Source organism: Salvelinus sp. IW2-2015, linkage group LG13 (assembly GCF_002910315.2).
Source record: "Salvelinus sp. IW2-2015 linkage group LG13, ASM291031v2, whole genome shotgun sequence".
NCBI lineage: Eukaryota > Metazoa > Chordata > Actinopteri > Salmoniformes > Salmonidae > Salvelinus > Salvelinus sp. IW2-2015.
In genome coordinates, this window is record NC_036853.1 from 36153906 (window position 1) to 36172453 (window position 18548).

The following is an 18548-nucleotide window of genomic DNA, read 5'->3' on the forward strand; positions in this document are numbered from 1 at the left end:
CTGGCTCGCCCCCGGCCAAATTGAGCAATCAAGGGAGAAGGGCCTTGGTCAGTGAGGTGACCAAGAACCCAATGGTCACTCTGACAGAGCCCAGAGTTCCTCTGTGGAGATGGGAGAACCTTCCAGAAGGACAACCATCTCCACCAATCAGGCCTTTATGGTAGAGTGGCCAGACGGAAGCCACACCTCAGTAAAAGGCACAACGCCCGCTTGTAGTTTCCCAAAAGGCACCTAAAGGACTCTCAGACTATGAGAAACAAGATTCTCTTGTCTGATGAAACCAAGATTGAACTCTTGGCCTGAATGCCAATCGCCAGTCTGAGGAAACCTGGCACCATCCCTACGTGAAGCATGGTGGTGCAGCATCATGCTGTGGGGATGTTTTTCAGCAGCAGGGACTGGGAGACTAGTCAGGATCGAGGGAAAGATGAACGGAGCAAAGTACAAAGAAATCCTTGATGAAAACCTGCTCCAGAGCACTTAGGGCCTCAGACTGGGGCGAAGGTTCACCATCCAACAGGACAACGACCCTAAACACACAGCCAAGACAACGCTGGAGTGGCTTCGGGACAAGTCTCTGAATTTCTTTGAGTGGCCCAGCCAGAGCCCGGACTTGAACCCGATCTAACATCTCTGGAGAAACTGAAAATAGCTGTGCAGCGACACTCCACATCCAACCTGACAGAGCTTGAGAAGATCTGCAGAGAAGAAACTCCCCAAAATACAGGTGTGCAAGCTTGTAGCGTCATACCAAGAAGACTCGGGGTGTAATCGCTGCCAAAGTGTTTCAACAAAAGTACTGTGTAAAGCAGGGTGCAAAGTCAAATGGACGAGGGCCAAATAAAAAAAATTTAGCTACAGCCGAGGGCCGATGTCGAATGTTTCATTGATTTTTTTTAAATGACGCATATAGTCTAGTAACTAATGAACCTTACTAAAACCTAACAAAATATTGTCCAATATGATCAGATAAATAAAAGCAATACCTCTTTTTATGGGTCATGTCAGTTAATCATATTAAATTTTCACCAGACACAAAAGACAAATTTCCTTTATATAATAAATATCCCCATAACATGAACAATTAATTGAAATGAAGACGGTATTCAAGGCACCATCAGTCAGCCTAATTTTTCTAGTGTGTTAGCAAAAGTGGCTAATTATACCTTGCAAAGAAAAAAACAATAATAGCAATTATTCTATCATCCACCTCAACTGAAATATATTTTACAAATATAAATTGGATATGAAATACAGTAAAATAAAGTGCAAAAATCTATAATCAAAAAACAACTTTGTTAAGGAAAGAAGTAACATAGCAGTGAAACAAATTTATAACTTTAACTTTTTAAACTTGAACTGAGTAAAAACTCTAATATATGGTGATAGCACAGTAATGTTCATTGTTTGAGGTTGAGGGTGAGTAACTTGGTGGTGTCCCATCTTTTCCACAAGTTCATCAATGTTCGAGGGGTAAGGCTCCATGAGCTGAGGAAATCCTCAGAATTGGAAGTGATCGGTGTTTCAGCAGTAAGTCGAACTTCTGATGTGAGTTGTGTTCAGGTTCATCAAAGAAAACAGTTTTGTTCACAAGGTATGTGCTGCCAAACATAGACAACGTTTGCAGCAGCTGGTTATGCGCAGTCTAGGGGCATTTGCTCGGGGGAAGGGAACGGGGAACTCCGCAGACCATGGAATATGACAATGAAATTCTTTCCCTTTTTCACTATAAGCTGGCGCTTTTAGATTTAGATGGACTAACTTGGGCTACTTCTCTCTGGCAATGGTGTTTCTGCTCAGACTCACATTTAAGTGTAAAGGGACTGAATACTTATGTAAAAGTAGTATTATACATTTGCAAAAAAAATTAAAAAACTGTTTTTGCTGGGTCATTATGGGATATATTGTGTAGATTTATGAGTGAAAAACCCACGTTATTTTTTAACGCTGTAACATAACAAAATGTGGAATAAGTCAAGGGGTCTGAATCCTTTCCGAATGCACTGTAGTTTTAGGATTTTCATTTGAAATTAAKTTTAGTTTAAGTTTTATCATAACATTTGTATTTMATTTATATATTATTTWGTTTCAGTTTAAGTGTTAGGGACAGAAAGTAGCCTATGCTTGTAGGCTAGGAGCCAATTATGTGTTGTATAGTTTTTGTTGATGTCATTTCTTGTCACGGTGGGCAGTAATGCGTAAGGTGATTGGTCAGGTCATAGGTTAGGTAGAGTCAGCAAGATGGTGTAGATGCACAAAGTAAACAGTAGTAATGGGCCAATTTCCGCAACAACCAGAAGCGTTGAAGCGAGAGTTTAAACTTCTACGCTGGTTAGGTCCTGTAGCTACCAGTTGTAGCAGCGTGAAGCGCACCCGTACACATGCACATATACTCTGTGTGACTGTGTGAGAGCAAAGTCTTGCATCGTGCTCATCTCAGCGGCCACGCTAAAGCGGATCACTTCTGTCAAGTCGKTGAACATCATTGGTCGCTGACTTTCAAATTGTGTTGCATGCATGATGGAGATAAGAATTKAATTTTAGAATTGTCTGACTTGTGCCTAAATGCCAACTGCATGAACTTTACAAAAATCACGATCAAACGTCATGAAGTTTTGACTGCAAGTTTCTGCAGTTGCTCTTCACCAACTTCATCCTGCAGCCATCACCTGTATTGTGGGAGGCTCTGTTGTCAACCAATCATTAGGGTGTTGGTTTTTCCCATGCGAACGTGACCAAAGACGGAAACAAGAAACAATTTATGTACACAGTGGCGATAYATTAATGGCCAGTTTATTAGGTACACCCATCTAGTCCTGGGTCGGAACACCTTTGCCTCAAAGAACAGCCTGAATTATTCAGGGCATGGAAATGTTGCTCAATTGGTATCAAGGGACATGACTAGTGATGCACCAACACTACATTTTTGGCCGATACTGATATCCGATATTGTCCTTGCCAAAAGAAACGATACCGATAACCAATATTACATTTTTTTACACACACATGGACGCAGTGGTCTAAGGCACTACATCTCAGTGCAAGAAGCGTCACTAGAGTCCTTGGTTCGAATCCAGGCTGTATTACATCCGGCCGTGATTGGGAGTCCTGTAGGGCAGCGCACAATTGGCCCAGCGTCGTCTGGGTTTGGCCGGGGTAGGCCGTCATTGTAAATAAGAATTTTACTTGCCTAGTTAAATAAAGGTTACACACATCACACTGACCAAAAAGTTATTTTGTTGGCATTTACGTATGTCCCCATTACCAGTAAAACATAATCAAAACCTCTTTCTTTCACTTACTTGCTGTGCTGTTTCGTTGCTCATTTGTTCAGTCGTTTCATTCTCAAYCAGGATTTCATCATACATGTCAAGCAGTGAAGTTTCAGCTCTGTCTGTCCGTGGCCTCTCTTCCTCGGTGCGYACTGTCACTGTGTCCGWTTYCATCTTGTCCAGCTGTRTATGTAACATTTCACATAAACCCTGTTTCTTGTCTGCATCGAAGTAGCGGTCCTTGTACATAGCATCGAGCATGGTGGCGACACAGTAAAGAGAGAATGCCACCGAATTACCAATTTGTAAGTCGCTCTGGATAAGAGCGTCTGCTAAATGACTTAAATGTAAATGTAAATGAATCGCTTGTTCACAGCCTGTGTCGGCAATTTTGTTGAGCAGGCTTTTCAATGCCATGACAGAGGGTAYCACGTCTGCTGCAGGCGCAGTTGATGAGCTTATTTCTCGAGTCAGTTGTTCGAATGGAGCTGGCTAGTGTGTTCATGTTAAAAACATGTTTTCAAATGCCATTGAAATGGCAGCAGCGGTATGACAACCAGCACATTCATGAGCAAGCAATACGACTTTCCTCAGTACGAAATCCTCGACGACCCACTGTGCTGTCAGACTCAGCATGCTCATGGGGCTGATATCGCTGGTCCAAATGTCAGTCGTGAAGCTAATAGCAGTGACGCTATTTCTGTGTAACTCCGGTAGGGAAACATCTGAAAAATAGCGCACTTGATAATGTGTACCGGTGTTCGACCAGTCGGCGAAAGCCAACATCACCCACGACAGAGAGCGGTTGATTGTCAAGGGCAATGAATTCCAATTATCTTGGATTTCGCCTTTGAGTTGTCTTGCTGAAATGTTCTTACTCTTTCAAATGACTGCTCGATCTACACAGCAGACATTGTGGGCTAGGTTAGGAATGCTGTGTTGCACGTGTAGCACTAAATATTACGTGGCATCATTACGTTTTACATTTGCCGATAGTCGTCCACTTCTTGAGGTAATCATGGCGAAGAATAAACAAAAAGGCAAAAAGCAGCAGAATGTTTTCCGAGTGGCCAACAAACAGACAAAACAAAAGAATAATGCAAAACCTATCACTTCAACTGTCAACCACATCAATAAAGTGAAGAATGAGAAGGTGGAGAACRTTATATAGGTATGCACGTCAGCTTTGACATCGGTTTTGCACATCGGCGTTAAACTAGACATCTGGCCGATGTTGCCATTTTTAGCTAATATCGGCCGATTCCGATATGTTCACCGATATATTGTGCATCCCTAGAAAGAACTGCATGTGTTTTTCCCCCCCGTACCATTCTCAGTAAATCCGCGACACTGTTGTGCGTGAAAAGCCCARGAGGCCTGTCCGTTTCAGAGAAACTAGAACCGGCGTGCCTGTCACCGACGATCATACCACGCTCAAAGTCGCTTAGGTCACTCGTTTTGACCATTCTAACGTTTAATCGAACAGTAACTGAATGCCTCGATGCCTGACCTTGACGCACACACACACACACACACACACACACACACACACACACACACACACACACACACACACACAACAACACACAACACACACACACACACACACACACACACACACACACACACACCACACTCACCGAGGACAGTGGAGCTGGTGTGTGGTGCCATATCCAGAGGAGCGGCAGTTGATTGCAGAGACCAGCCGCCTGCCATCGTCCTGAGAGGAGATAAAAATGGAGGGAAACAGAGAGAGAGGAGAACGAGAATAGAGAGAAAGAGAGATACGGAGGAGCAGAGAGGATGGAAAGGATTAAGGTCAGACAAGTTCCTGGGTTAACTATGAAAGGTTTGACGGAGCCATGGTACCACAGTTGTGCTTCGCCGCGCTAGATGTCTGTAAGAACTTAAACGCTGCAGACAAAGTCTGCAAACACAAAACACAGGCAAGCAAACACACACACACTGACACAAACCAACACACACACACCTTCTGCCAAGAAGACAACATAGAAATGAATATGAGATTAAATGAAATATGTTCTGCAGGAGGGAGTACAGTCCTGGTTATAGGGCAGGTCCATGCAGGTTTGGGATGGCCATACTTCTCTAGGGATTGGGGCGTCACAAATATAATTATGTTGTTAGAAATGTTTACAAATTCATTTAAAATTAAAAGCTGAAATGTCTTTGAGTCAATAAGCATTCGACCTTTTTATTATAAATAAAATGTGCTTAGCAAGTCACATAATAAGTTGCATGGACTCATCTCTAGTGTTTAACATAATTGTTAAAAGACTACCCCATCTCTGTACCTCACAAATACAATCTATCTTTCAGGTCCCTCAGTCGAGAAGTGCATTCCAAGCACAAAGACCAGGGAGGTTTTCGAATGGTTCACATAGAAGAGCAACTATTGGTAGATGAGTCAAAAAAATAAAAAAATAAACATTGAATATCCATTTGAGCATGGTGCAGTTATTAATTACACTTTGGATGGAAACCGGTGCCAATTGCGACTTTAAAACTGTTATAGAGTTGAATGGCTGTGATAGAAGATAACTGAGGATGGATCAACAACATTGCAGTTACTCCATAATATACTGTACTGACAAAACATGCATCCTGTTTGCAATAAAGCACTAAAGTAATAGTGCAAAAAAAAATGCGGCAAAGAAATGTACTTTTTGTTCTGAATACAAAGTGTTACGTTTGGGGCAAATCCAACAAAACACATTCCTGAGTACCACTCTTCATATTTTCAAGAATGGTTGTGGTTGTATCATGTTATTGGTATGCTTGTCACTGGCAAGCACTAGGGAGTTTTTCAGGATACAAATKAACAGAATTGAGCTAAGCACAGGCAAAATCCTACAGGAAAACTTGTTTCAGTCTGCATTCCAACAGACACTGGCAGACAAATTCACCTTTCAGCTGGACAATAACCTAAAACACAAGTCCAAATATACACTGGAGTTGCTTAACAAAACGACATTGAATGTTCCTAAATGTGGCCTAGTKACAGTTTTGACCTATATCTGCTTGAAAATCTATGGCAGACTTGAAAATGGCTGTCTAGCAATTATCAACAACCAATTTGACAGAGCTTGAAGAATCTTTTAAAGAATAATGGGCAAATATCGGACAATCCAGGCAAAGCTCTTAGAGACTTACCCAGAAAGACTCACAGCTGTAATCGCTGCCAAAGGTGATTCTAACATATTGAGTCAGAGAGTTGAATACTTATCTAATCAAGATATATTAGTGTTTTATTTTCCATTAATTTATTATTATTATTCAAACATTTTTCTTCCACTTTGACATTAGAGTATTTTGTGTAAATCGTTGATAAACAAATGACATTAAATCCATTTTAATCCCACTTTGTAACAACAAAATGTGGAAACAGTGAAAGGGGTGTGAATACTTTCTGAAGGCACTGTATAGGTCACAAAGCATCTCAGAGTAGGAGTGCTGATCTAGAATTAGTTTTGCGTTTCAGATCATAATGAATTAGATTATATGGACAGACTCTAGATCAGCACTCATACTCCGAGATGCTTTGTGGATACGGGCCTTGGTGTTTCCATTCAGGGCAGAGGACAGGAGATAGAGGAGAAGGTGAGGGGGTGGAGGTAAAAGGTTAAAGGTGAGAAGTTACCTGTCAGCCCTGTGCCCGTGACTGTGTGGGAGAGAGGATAGTGTTAGAACTACATGTGTTCTTGTAATGAGCTCTGCAGAACCATTTTTTTTGTTGCAGATCTCATCCTGCATTATGACACTTCACCATTGGGTGGCACTGTTGCTTAAGGTTCATTTCTCTGTCTCCTGTCTCATCTGATTTATTGAGGTTCGGGGCAGAAGAAATGGTATCTTCTTCCAAACAGAAGACCATCCTACCAGCACATGTCATATCTCTCGCCTCGTGTAGAACGACTTATGAAACAAATTTATCCTTTTAATCTTGAGTTGTGCTTAACTCCACACAGGCTCTCAATCTCGAGTTCTGTAATTACACTTCCTAGTCAAAGGCTGTGACAGATAAGAGGATATTCAACCAGGCTTCAAACATGCAGATGATATGGGCTTGATTAGCCAGACTTTCAATTATAATTTAAAGAGGAGCACAGAGGTGCTGTGAGTATTAGCCATGGGAGGGATTGGATTTTAAGGCTAAACTCTGGAGGATAAATGGCATCCATTTGGGCTCCACTCTTCACAGTTTCTGCTGTGAACTATTGAACTGGAGCTGGGCTTGGGGAAACTGGCTCTGCTGTGGGGGTGCAGGTGACTGTCAATGAACAGTATGGCTCAAATAATAGAATGAGGTAATAATCCCTCCTACCTAGCATAACTATGAAGACAATCACCATCAGACATATTAAGTAATTTGATCCCAGTGAGCTAAACCCTGACCAGGGTTTCCGTTAGCTGGTAATTGTCGGCTTTTGGCCGATAATCCGATAAATAAAATTGTTGCTGGCCAAATTGACCTGCAAAAAACAAAACTATCCATTGCAAAATAATGCTCTTTATTAATTGATGGAAATACATTTGACTGTCATGCTTATCGGTCTATAGGTTAATTTGCATAATGTATTGGAATGAATGTGCGCATTTTCATTAGTCATCATGTGTCTTACTTATCACCTGCAGACAGTGCACAACAATTCTAAATGCAATTGTGYGATAATATGGTTTTGATGGCCACGATTAAAATAACTACTATTTTTTTCTCTCTGGTAATTGAAGGTAATTGAACCCGCCTCCCATCCAAGTGCATAGGCAACAGTAGGCAGCGCTTCCCCCACCATTTTGCAATGTGAGCTGGAGGCAGTATGCATTTTGAAAACATATACTTAATTGTTTGAGACCTGAACCTTTTACTTCATATTATGAGGCACGTCTTACCTTGCTTCAAAGTAGCTTAGGCAAAATCCGACCATAAAAAAGTGGAGTGAATTATTTTATAAAGACCTCCTCATGTCATTGAAACCAGCATTTCTCTCCTGTTCTATTGGTTTTCACATCAACTTTCTTTTGTTGCCCAGAAGCCAGAGGCACAATCATAGTCATATTAGTAACCTATCCTAGTTGTTGCATCTTTAGATCCCCCTTTTCTCTCTACGTTTCAGAGATTTTTCATATCTGTCACATATGGAACCGGTCGCATCAGGTGCTCTGTTAAGAAAGATTTTTTCCCTGCAAATTGCATTTTGGCAAAAGTTTGAAAATGACGTTTTTATTGGCTGCCTCATTACACGACTTGCATGTTTTGTTAAGATTAATTACCGTAATCTAAAATGTGACTTCTGTCAATTTTGAGCACCGTGGGTGGACAACCTGACGGGTTACGCACACAATGCATATGGGTCCGGTAAATTTGTCAAATGGTCGGGAAAATTGTAATCATCCCGGTCACGTTGCCCGGCGCCACATTTTCCGAAACGGAAACCCTGCCACTTGACCCCCCTGGCTCACCTGCGAGCTGGAACGAAGGAGAAGTGTGCTGCCGTGTTGGGGGAGAAGTTTCTGGGGCTGTCCAGAGGGCTGCTCCCTGGGAGAGACGGAGAAAGAGAGGGAGAGAGAGAGAAGCAGAAAGGAGAGAAGAATTAAACACGGCACAAAAAGAAACAAAAGCCAGATTCTAGACTTCGTTATTCAGTAAGTTATTCCCGGAGGAGAGAAAGGACACAAGATCCCCCTGCATAGGCATCTCAGTGAAGTGTGTGTAGTAAGAGGTAGTGAAAGTACGCATAGATTAGCATTTACATTTGAGTCATTTAGTAGACACTCTTAAGATCGCTAGGTGGGACATCACACATCACAGGCATAGTAGTACACTTTTCCTCAATAAAGTGGCTATCAGCAAAGTCAGAGCTGGAAGGGGGGGGGGGGGGGGGGGGTCAAGTGCAAGTGTTGGTTCAGGACAGTGTTTTTTGTATGATATATTTTTTGGGTTGTTGAGGTGAGGAGGGGGATTATTTAAGATACTCTTTGAAGATGTAGGGTTTCAGGTGCTTTCAGAAGATGGTCAGGGACTCTGCTAGCCTAGCTTCAGGGGGAAGCTGGTAAAATCAAATCAAATGTATTTGTCACATGTGCCGCATACAACAGGTGTAGACCTTACAGTGAAATGCTTACTTACAAGCCCTTAAYCAACAATGCMGTTTTCAGAAAATACTGTAATGAAACAGGCAGGGAGCAGGTCTCGAACCCTCGACCTTCCTGCCCGAAGTCCGGCGCGCTATCGACTGTGCCGCAAAAGCATGCTCATGCGGCAGAGTCGATTTCCGCGCTTATAAACCCAGGGTCGTTACAATACTGAAAAGAGCTTGGGCTGTGCTGAGCAGGAGCTGCCCTCCCGTAGGGGTGGGAGGGCCAAGAGACCAGAGGTGGTAGAACGGGGGGGGCTCGGGTTGGGGTTAGCCTAGATAATATTCCTTTCTCCGAATAACCACATTGGTGACAGCAAAAATAACCCAACACCACAATCACACAGGTTAGATGAAAACYCTCAACCTTTATTGGCATGTGAAARGGTACTGAAAAMTATTGTTCTGTCATCCCTGTGTGTGTGCACTACACAGGGCCTACATACAGTATACCCTCCAACTCCTCCTTCAGCATACGCTAAACAGCAAATACGTTCCCCCCATCACGCCTCCTCTCCTCCTCATCCCTCCGTCTTCCTCCTTTCCGACAGGAAAGGGTATTTCAGAGATCACAAAGCTCGTGATGGAGTGTCCTAATTTAGCCAGGGACAGACGTAAGGCGAGGACAAGGGGAGAGGCGAGGAGGATCCGGATGAGACATAGACAAGGGGTGTTTGATCAATGGGCTGCTAATCGTCTGGTTCTTCTCAGCAACAAGCAGCACAATCGGAGACGAGATGAATGAGAGGAATAAAGCATTTACAGACCATTAGAGAAAGAAGATGGACACCAACAAGCTACTCTACAGACAGAAATTAACATCTTATTACTGTCTCAATATAGACTAAATCACACAGCAGTACAGACCGTAGAGAGTGGGGATGGAGAGATAGAGGGGGAGTAAGAAAGAAAGCGTAAAAGAGAGCAGGGTTGATTAATCGATCTGGAGTCCGGGTATATATAGAACCCTAAATGTCTGTCTGCTAATTAGCCTACATTGTGGGTACCCAACAGCTCAACATGGAGAAAATCCGGGGTGTGACGTAACAAATTGCTCAACATGGAAAAGCCAAATCTGCTTCACATACAGCATCCCAATCAATCTGAGGAGTGGGACAGGGGAGATGGAGGGTGGGGGGGTGAAACATGTAGGCCACTGCTCTCACCCCTCACTGGGTGGTGAAGCATAGCAGACGGGGTGCTGGGGGTTGGACCACACCTCCCTCCCTCCCGCATCAATTATGTATTTTCTGAGAATGTGAAGCCAGAACAGATCCTTTAAAGGCCCAATACAGCTGTTTTTATATCAATATCAAATCATTCTGGGTTACAATTAAGTACCTTGGTCTAAGGCACTGCATCTCAGTGCAAGAGGCATCACTGCAGTACCTGGTTCGAATCCAGGCTGCATCACATCCGGCCGTGATTGGGAGTCCCATAGGGCAGCGCACAATTGACCCAGCATCGTCCGGGTTTGGCCGGTCTAAGCCGGCATTGTAAATAATAATTTGTTCTTAACTGACTTGCCTAGTTAAATAAAAGATAAAAACCTTACTGTAACAGTTTTCCATAACATTTGGCAAAAATAGCTTTTTAGCAAAAAAAAAATTACTTTCTCAAGCAAGAATTTTGCTCGGACTGTCTGGGAGTGGTCTGAGTGGGGCGAGGACAACTTAAAACTAGCTGTTATTGGCAGAGAGATTTGGAGCTCTTTGTTATTGGTTTATTAACCAATTCACCGCCTGGTGATGTCATCGGGCAAGCCTAAACTCCCTTAGAAGGTCCTGTGTAGATTGCATTTTCAACAAGCAACTATCAGGAAATAACACTGATCACATTTTCTTTGCACACTTTAACAGTGTTAATTTCATTAGCTGTTGTACAATATCATACAAAACACAGGAAAACTACATTTTGACTGCCCTGGGCCTTTAAATATTTATTAATTATTAATTAATTCCCTGTCTATCTGCTGGAGTAGGAAACACTTGGCTCCTCTTGCATGTGTGTGTGTATATAGTATGTGGTGTGTGTGTGCGTGTCCTGGAACTTGGAGTGCGTAACCCTGAGCAGTGTGTTAAGGCTGGGGCCTGTCAGTGAAAGCTGTTTTTAAATGGGCTTGGGGCYTCAGAGGGGCTATTAGGAGGCTTAGAGGCATGAGCTCAATCACTCTGCACTGTGTTTCGCCGCATAGATACAGTGCATACAGGCAGGCAGGGGGCTAGATGGATAGATACACACCTCACTGAGAGCGGGAACCATTATTCAAATGAAGTCGCATTCACAGACACACAGGGTGATACACACAGGCAAAGAATGGCCTTACATTATGGTGAGGAGAGATACTGTAGTTTACTTCAGGGAAACAAAGACACAGTGTGTGTGTGTGTGTGTGTGTGTGTGTGTGTGTGTGTGTGTGTGTGTGTGTGTGTGTGTCAAGGTTAAATGCGATTCAGAGGCGTATTATTCCATTTGCACTTGAGAGCCCATGGTGTGTGATGAGAGTTGTTAGAGAGCCCTATGGGATTATCAACACTAAAAAACCTCCTCAATATGTGTTTCCCTGATGGGAGAAACCCTATCCTCATTCTACACCCCTGGAGTCATATTAATTGGGTTGCCACTCATGAAAGAAGAGATGTATGCAGACGGACAGCTAGCTATCGCAGTGAGAGTGACCCATTTTACCACCCACATAAACAAACACAGTCATGCACACTCATACAGACACATATAAACTTTTTTTAAATGGTCGAATTAATAAACTAAACACACTCTTGTCATTATGGGGCGGCAGGGTAGCCTAGTGGTTAGAGCGTTGGACTAGTAACCGCAAGGTTGCAAGTTCAAATCCCCGAGCTGACAAGGTACAAATCTGTCGTTCTGCCCCTGAACAGGCAGTTAACCCACTGTTCCTAGGCCGTCATTGAAAATAAGAATTTGTTCTTAACTGACTTGCCTAGTTAAATAAAGGTAAAATAAATAAAAATATGTGGCCCTAGAAGACTAAATAGATCCTTACTCAACAGAATAATGTAATAGATCGATAGAATGAATGCTACAATCTAGTTCTCTGTCATCTTTCGCGGAGCGAAGACGTTTAGAGACTGGGGAGAAAATACAATAACTCAACAACAAAAAAGGGAAAGATTATCTATGCAAAATGTCCAAATGACATCAGTTTGACCGGTGGTAAAGAAAAAGAAAGCTGTAAAAACGACCCAACGTGATGCATATATCGATGCATATTTTATGTGGTAGAAATACGATCAGCTTTTATGATGCTTTTGTTATGAGAGGGATGGAGTTGGGCCAGTTTTATGACTTAATGACCGGTCGTAAATACCTTGCAGAAACTCTCCCTTTGGCTCATCAGTTTGGGAGAATGGAATGTCTGCTGTGTTACAAAGAGAGACCGTGCCGCCAAAACTTCAACATCAAACAATGGACATTGAAACAATATTTCTAACATAAAGAATGTTGAGAATGATGACAGATGAAATATGGGAAATTAATGTCTATTTTGTGATGTCATTAAAATGATCAAAAAGACGTTATAACGGAAACATTGTAACKTTAAGAGCTTTCACAATGTATATATCAGATTTACATCTAAATGTTGTAAAACATATGATTAAATATGAAACTATTTGTAAAAAGATAACAATGTGATTTTACACTTCTAAAAAATGTTTCTTGCAAAACTTGTGCTAGTGTAACGCTCGTCGTGGGTGGAAGAAGAGGAGGACCAATGTGCAGCGTGGTAAGTGTCCATAATGTTTTAATAAGAAACTGAACACTGAACAAAAACAATGAAACGACAAAACGAACAGTCCTGTACGGTGAAACAGCAAACAGAAAATAATCACCCACAAAACACAATGAAAACCAGGCTACCTAAATATGGCTCCCAATCAGAGACAACGACTGACACCTGCCTCTGATTGAGAACTATACTAGGCCAAACACATAGAAATAGAACAATAGAACAAAACATAGAATGCCCACCCCAACTCACACCCTGACCAAACTAAAATAAAGACATAACAAAGGAACTAAGGTCAGAACGTGACAGAAGGTCAGTAGCTGTCACGTTGTATAAATTATTGGAGACAGGCGCAGGAATTCGTAATAGAGGGGGTTTAATACTCCACCCAAAATATACAACATGCCATGAAAAGGCACGGGGACGAAGCCCAAAACAAACACGTACACAAAAACACAGGGATGTAACCCAAACAAAAGAGCGAGGTAAAATACACGGGACCCACAATACACTACATGGTGCGAGACCCGTAATAACAAATGCACAACAATACACGGGACGAGACCCGTAATAACAAGTGCACAACACACGCTGCACGAAAGACGAAATAACAAAGCACAGGTACTCACAAGACCAACGGACATGGGAACAATAACCGACAAGACAATGGCGAACAGAGGGCACATATAGACAATTACTAATCAGGGGAATTGGAATCAGGTGTGCGTAATGAAACAGTTCATGAACGCTTAGAGGCCAGTGACGTAGACCTCCGGAACTGGTGCACGGAATGAGCAGCAGTACTGGGGGAATCCGTGACAGTAGCCACGCTACTCAGGCCAGAGTGCTTAAAAGGACTCGCTGAGAATTGAAATACAGACCAGACAGCGTGGAGCTGTGGCTACACGGCTGAAAATGGTGAGACCAGAGAATGTGAGGACGTGGTCCACGCGTTGAAATGGTTAAAACTACAAGACTAGAAGAAGGTGAAGAATAGACCAAACATTCTCAGTCTGCAGCTGGGTATTGTGAAGTGGTCTAGGACAATTGACCAAGACGGGAGGGAAGAACAGTTCCCTCTCACCACCGTGTGATACACCCCCTGATGTATCCATTCTAAGAACACTCCAGAACAAAAAAAAGCCTACAACTAAGAAGGACATTGTGACTTCTGGTGGACATCCAGAGACTTACATCGAACCACTCCCCATAGACGGATCGAGTGGTAACAGAGAGACGAACGAGAAAATACATCTACGCGTAAATATATGTTGCATTTCTAATCCGAATAAGCGGTTGTTAATTGTTACATGATTAATTTAATAGAGTAATTATTCGATAAATAGCAGTCATCACATTAATGATAGTCACGCCACAACACTTTAATGATGAAGACAGCACCTCTACAGATGGTATCTAACTGAACATTGCATTCTCTCAAGATGCAGAAAGAATTAAATCCTATTTCTCCACTCCCAAGTCCAAATTTTGCCTACTTTTGGTGTATACTTTTACTACAAGAAATGTTTAATTCTACAGGAGTTATTATTAAGGCAATGTGAGAGGTTATAGACCTACAGTCAGTGTCCAGATTTCAGTTTTGATTTAACCCATCTAAACAGTAGGCTACGGTTCCCTTGACGTGCCATAGGCCCGTCTTGTGTCTGTCAAATGTGTATAGCGCCTCACAATCATCACACATAACATAACATATCATCCTCTTTTACCACTTGACCAAATCTTTTCCAAACATTACTTTTCTGGCCCTCCCGTCTCTTTATTTTCAACTCTTCTTTCGCAGATTTTCTCTTACTGAGTTAAACTTAGACAATGTCCTTTTTTCCTCCGTCGATTGACGTGAACTTTTTCTGCCAGTTCCCGAAAGCAATATTTGGCGTGAGTACAGTTAAGCCCTGAAGCTTAGGCTTTTATGCACTTATACCAGATAGCCTAAAATAATGAATGAAAAACCTCAATGTAGCCTATATAAATTGCAAAACGATTATACATCCGTAGATATTTTTTAAGGTATTGTTTCTCTTTATTCAACCCACCCGCCACACACCCGCCCTTCAGCCACACAATATTTAATGACCCTGAACCTGTCCGTTGCGCGGATATAACCACAGGGACTGCGGGTTATGAGTCAACCGGCGCATCACTAACACACATCCCTCCATCTCAGTGGTATTCAAACTTTTTCAGCGTGGACCCCATTTTTTCCCCAGCAGAATCTCTGGGGAAATTCACGGTCACCACCGGATGAGAGAGAGGGATAGAGAGAGAAAGAGAGATTTGCTTTAGCAATGTAAACATCATGTTTCCCATGCTAATAAAACCCTTTGAAATAAATTCAGTTGAGCGAGAGGGAGGAGAGATACAGCGAGAGGGCGAGGAAGGTAGGCGAGGAGATGTCAAGAGAGGGGGAGATAAATAATGTGGGTATGAGGGAGCGAGAGGGGGAGAGAGAGAGTCTATTTCATCCAAGTCATTTTTCAGAGTTATAAAAAAGTCCTCCATTTCATTAGTATTAAGTAATTAGGTAAGAAAGGCCTAAAGCAGAGACATGACTAAACTCTTAACTCTATACGCTACTAGAGCTGGGGTTGAATTAGATGGAATTAACACTGACTGACTGACGAAATGACTGACTAAATAAATGACTGACTGAATAAATGATTGACATACTAAATGACTGACATACAAAATGACTGACTGACTGACTGAATGACTGACACACTAAATTATTGACTAAATGACTGGCTGACTATCAGCAATAGGAACTAACTGAGGGAGTACAGAAGAGAAACGCAATTCAGTAGGTCGGTGTGTAGACAGACATAAGTTAACATAAACTGTTTTTTGGATGATTGACAGGGCTGCAACTCTCATTGGGAGTGAGTGGCTYTCTTAGATATGGGTTACCATGGGGAAATCAGACAGCAAGCAGTTTAAAATCCCACTCTGCAGTAGAGGAGTGTGCTAACTAAGTCAGAACCCCTCTCCTCCACACAGAGTTATACGGTATCAGAACGCTCTGTCCCTTTACAACTCTGCTAGCCTCACCAACAGCAGGAGCACAACTATGTCTTTATAGCTGTCTGGAGCCAAATTATTTCACAGCAGCAGCACAAAGTAACACTATAAGCCATCACACTTTTGGAGCCTTAAGCTATTAAAATATGGTCTCTGGCTGCATTTGGCTAATTGCAGTGTCTTACAAATATCTCTCAAATGTAAAGTTACTTGTATAAGTGAGGTATAACTCAATTTGGGGAACAGATGCACACTTGTTGATCATTATCTTAATGGTGTTGTAGTTAGTTAGCTGTTAACGTTTTCCCAGATTGCAGTGGCACACGGCTGGGTTGGCAGAGAGGACGCCAGATGSGGCACAGACAGAGTGGTACTAGGTCTGTTGCCACAGTAACACAACAGCATCTTTCTGGGCAGAGACAGTCGGCTGAAGGGCAGCGATAAAGAGAGAGAGAGACAGAGATAACTGTGCTGTTTATGAATGCTGCCCATGACATGCCAGTACCCAGAAGCCACAAATCCAGCAGTAGGAAGAGGAGCTCTCTCGCGCTCCCCCCCCCCCAAAAAAAAAATTATACAAAAGGAAAAGCTGAAATGTCTTGAGTCAATAAGTATTCAAACCCTTTATTATGGCAAGCCTAAATAATGTTCAGGAGTAAAAATGTGCTTTATTGTTTGTCACATAAGCCGAATACAACAACTGTAGACTTTACTGCAAAATGCTTACTTTTAAGCCCTTAACCAACAATGCAGTTAAGAAAAATAAGTGTTAAGAAAGTATTTACTAAAATAAATAAAGTAAAAAAATATATAAGAAAATATAAAAAATATTTAAAGAGCATCAGTAAAATAACAGTAGCGAGGCTATATACAGGGGGTACTGGTACAGAGTCAAGTTCCTATGAAGTTAAAAGTTAACTTAAATAAAAAAATAAGAGTCAATGCAAATAGTCCAGGTGGCTATTTGATTAATTGTTCAGTAGTCTTATGGCTTGGAGGTAGAAGCTGTTAAGGAGCCTTTTGAACCTAGACTTGGCACTCCGGTACTGTTTGCCTTGCGGTAGCAGAGAGAACAATCTATGACTTGGGTGAGTGGAGTCTTTGACAGTTTTTTGGGCTTTCCTCTGACACCGCCCAGTATATAGGTCCTGGATGGCAGGAAGCTTGGCCCAAGTGATGTACTGGACTGTACGCACTACCCTCTGTAGCGCCTTACGGTCGGATGCCGAGCAGTTAACATACCAGTCGGTGATGCAACCGGTCAGGATGCTCTCAATGGTGCAGCTGTATAACATTTTGAGGATCTGGCGACCCATGCTAAATCTTTTCAGTCTCCTGAGGGGAAAAGGCGTTGTCGTGCCCTTTTCACAACTTTCTTGGTGTGTTTGGACCATAATAGTTTGCTGGTGATGTGGACACCAAGGAACTTGAAACTCTCAACCTGCTCCACTACAGCCCCGTCAATGTGAATGGGGGCGTGTTCGGCCCTCCTTTTCCTGTAGTCCACGATCATTTTCTTTGTCTTGCTCACGTAGAGGGAGAGGTTGTTGTCCTGGCACCACACTGCCAGGTCTCTGACCTCCTCCGTATTGGCTGTCTCGTCGTTGTCTGTGATCAGGCCTACCACTGTTGTGTCGTCAGCAAACTTAACGATGGTGTTGGATTCGTGCTTGGCCACGCAGTCGTGGGTGAACAGGGAGTACAGGAGGGGACTAAGCATGCACCATAGAGGGGCCCCCGTGTTGAGGATCAGCGTGGCAGATGTGTTGTTGCCTACTCTCACCACCTGTGGGCGRCCAGTCAAGAAGTCCAGGATCCAGTTGCAGAGGGAGGTGTTTAGTCCCAGGGTCCTTAGTTTAGTGATGAGCTTTGTGGGTACTAGGGTGAACAGCATGCTCACATAGGTGTTCCTTTTTTCCAGGTGGGAAAGGGCAGTGTGGAGAGGTTGCGTCATCTGTGGATCTGTTGGGGCGGTATGCTGGTGTTGATATGAGCCATGACCAATCTTTCAAAGCACTTATTGGCTACTGACGTGAGTGCTACGGGGTGGTAGTCATTTAGGCAGGTTACCTTCGCTTTCTTGGGCACAGGGACTATGGTGATCTGCTTGAAACATGTAGGTATTACAGACTTGGTCAGGGAGAGGTTGAAAATGTCAGTGAAGACACTTGCCAGTTGGTCCGCGCATGCTCTGAGTACACGTCTTTGTAATCCGTCTGGCCCCGCGGCCTTGTGAATGTTGACCTGTTTAAAGGTCTTGCTCACATTGGCTACGGAGAGCATGATCACACAGTTGTCCGGAACAGCTGGTTCTCTCAT

At 42.8% G+C, this 18548-nt stretch overlaps 1 protein-coding gene across 1 annotated transcript in view; it reads right to left on the reverse strand.

The window, feature by feature from the left end:
- mast2 (microtubule associated serine/threonine kinase 2) overlaps positions 1 to 18548 on the reverse strand; it is a 271656-nt gene that overhangs the window by 44260 nt on the left and 208848 nt on the right. Inside the window, 5 exon segments of the mRNA XM_070446251.1 lie at positions 4907 to 4927; positions 4930 to 4992; position 6805; positions 6934 to 6954; positions 8754 to 8829. Coding sequence (XP_070302352.1) covers positions 4907 to 4927; positions 4930 to 4992; position 6805; positions 6934 to 6954; positions 8754 to 8829 — 182 coding nt within the window.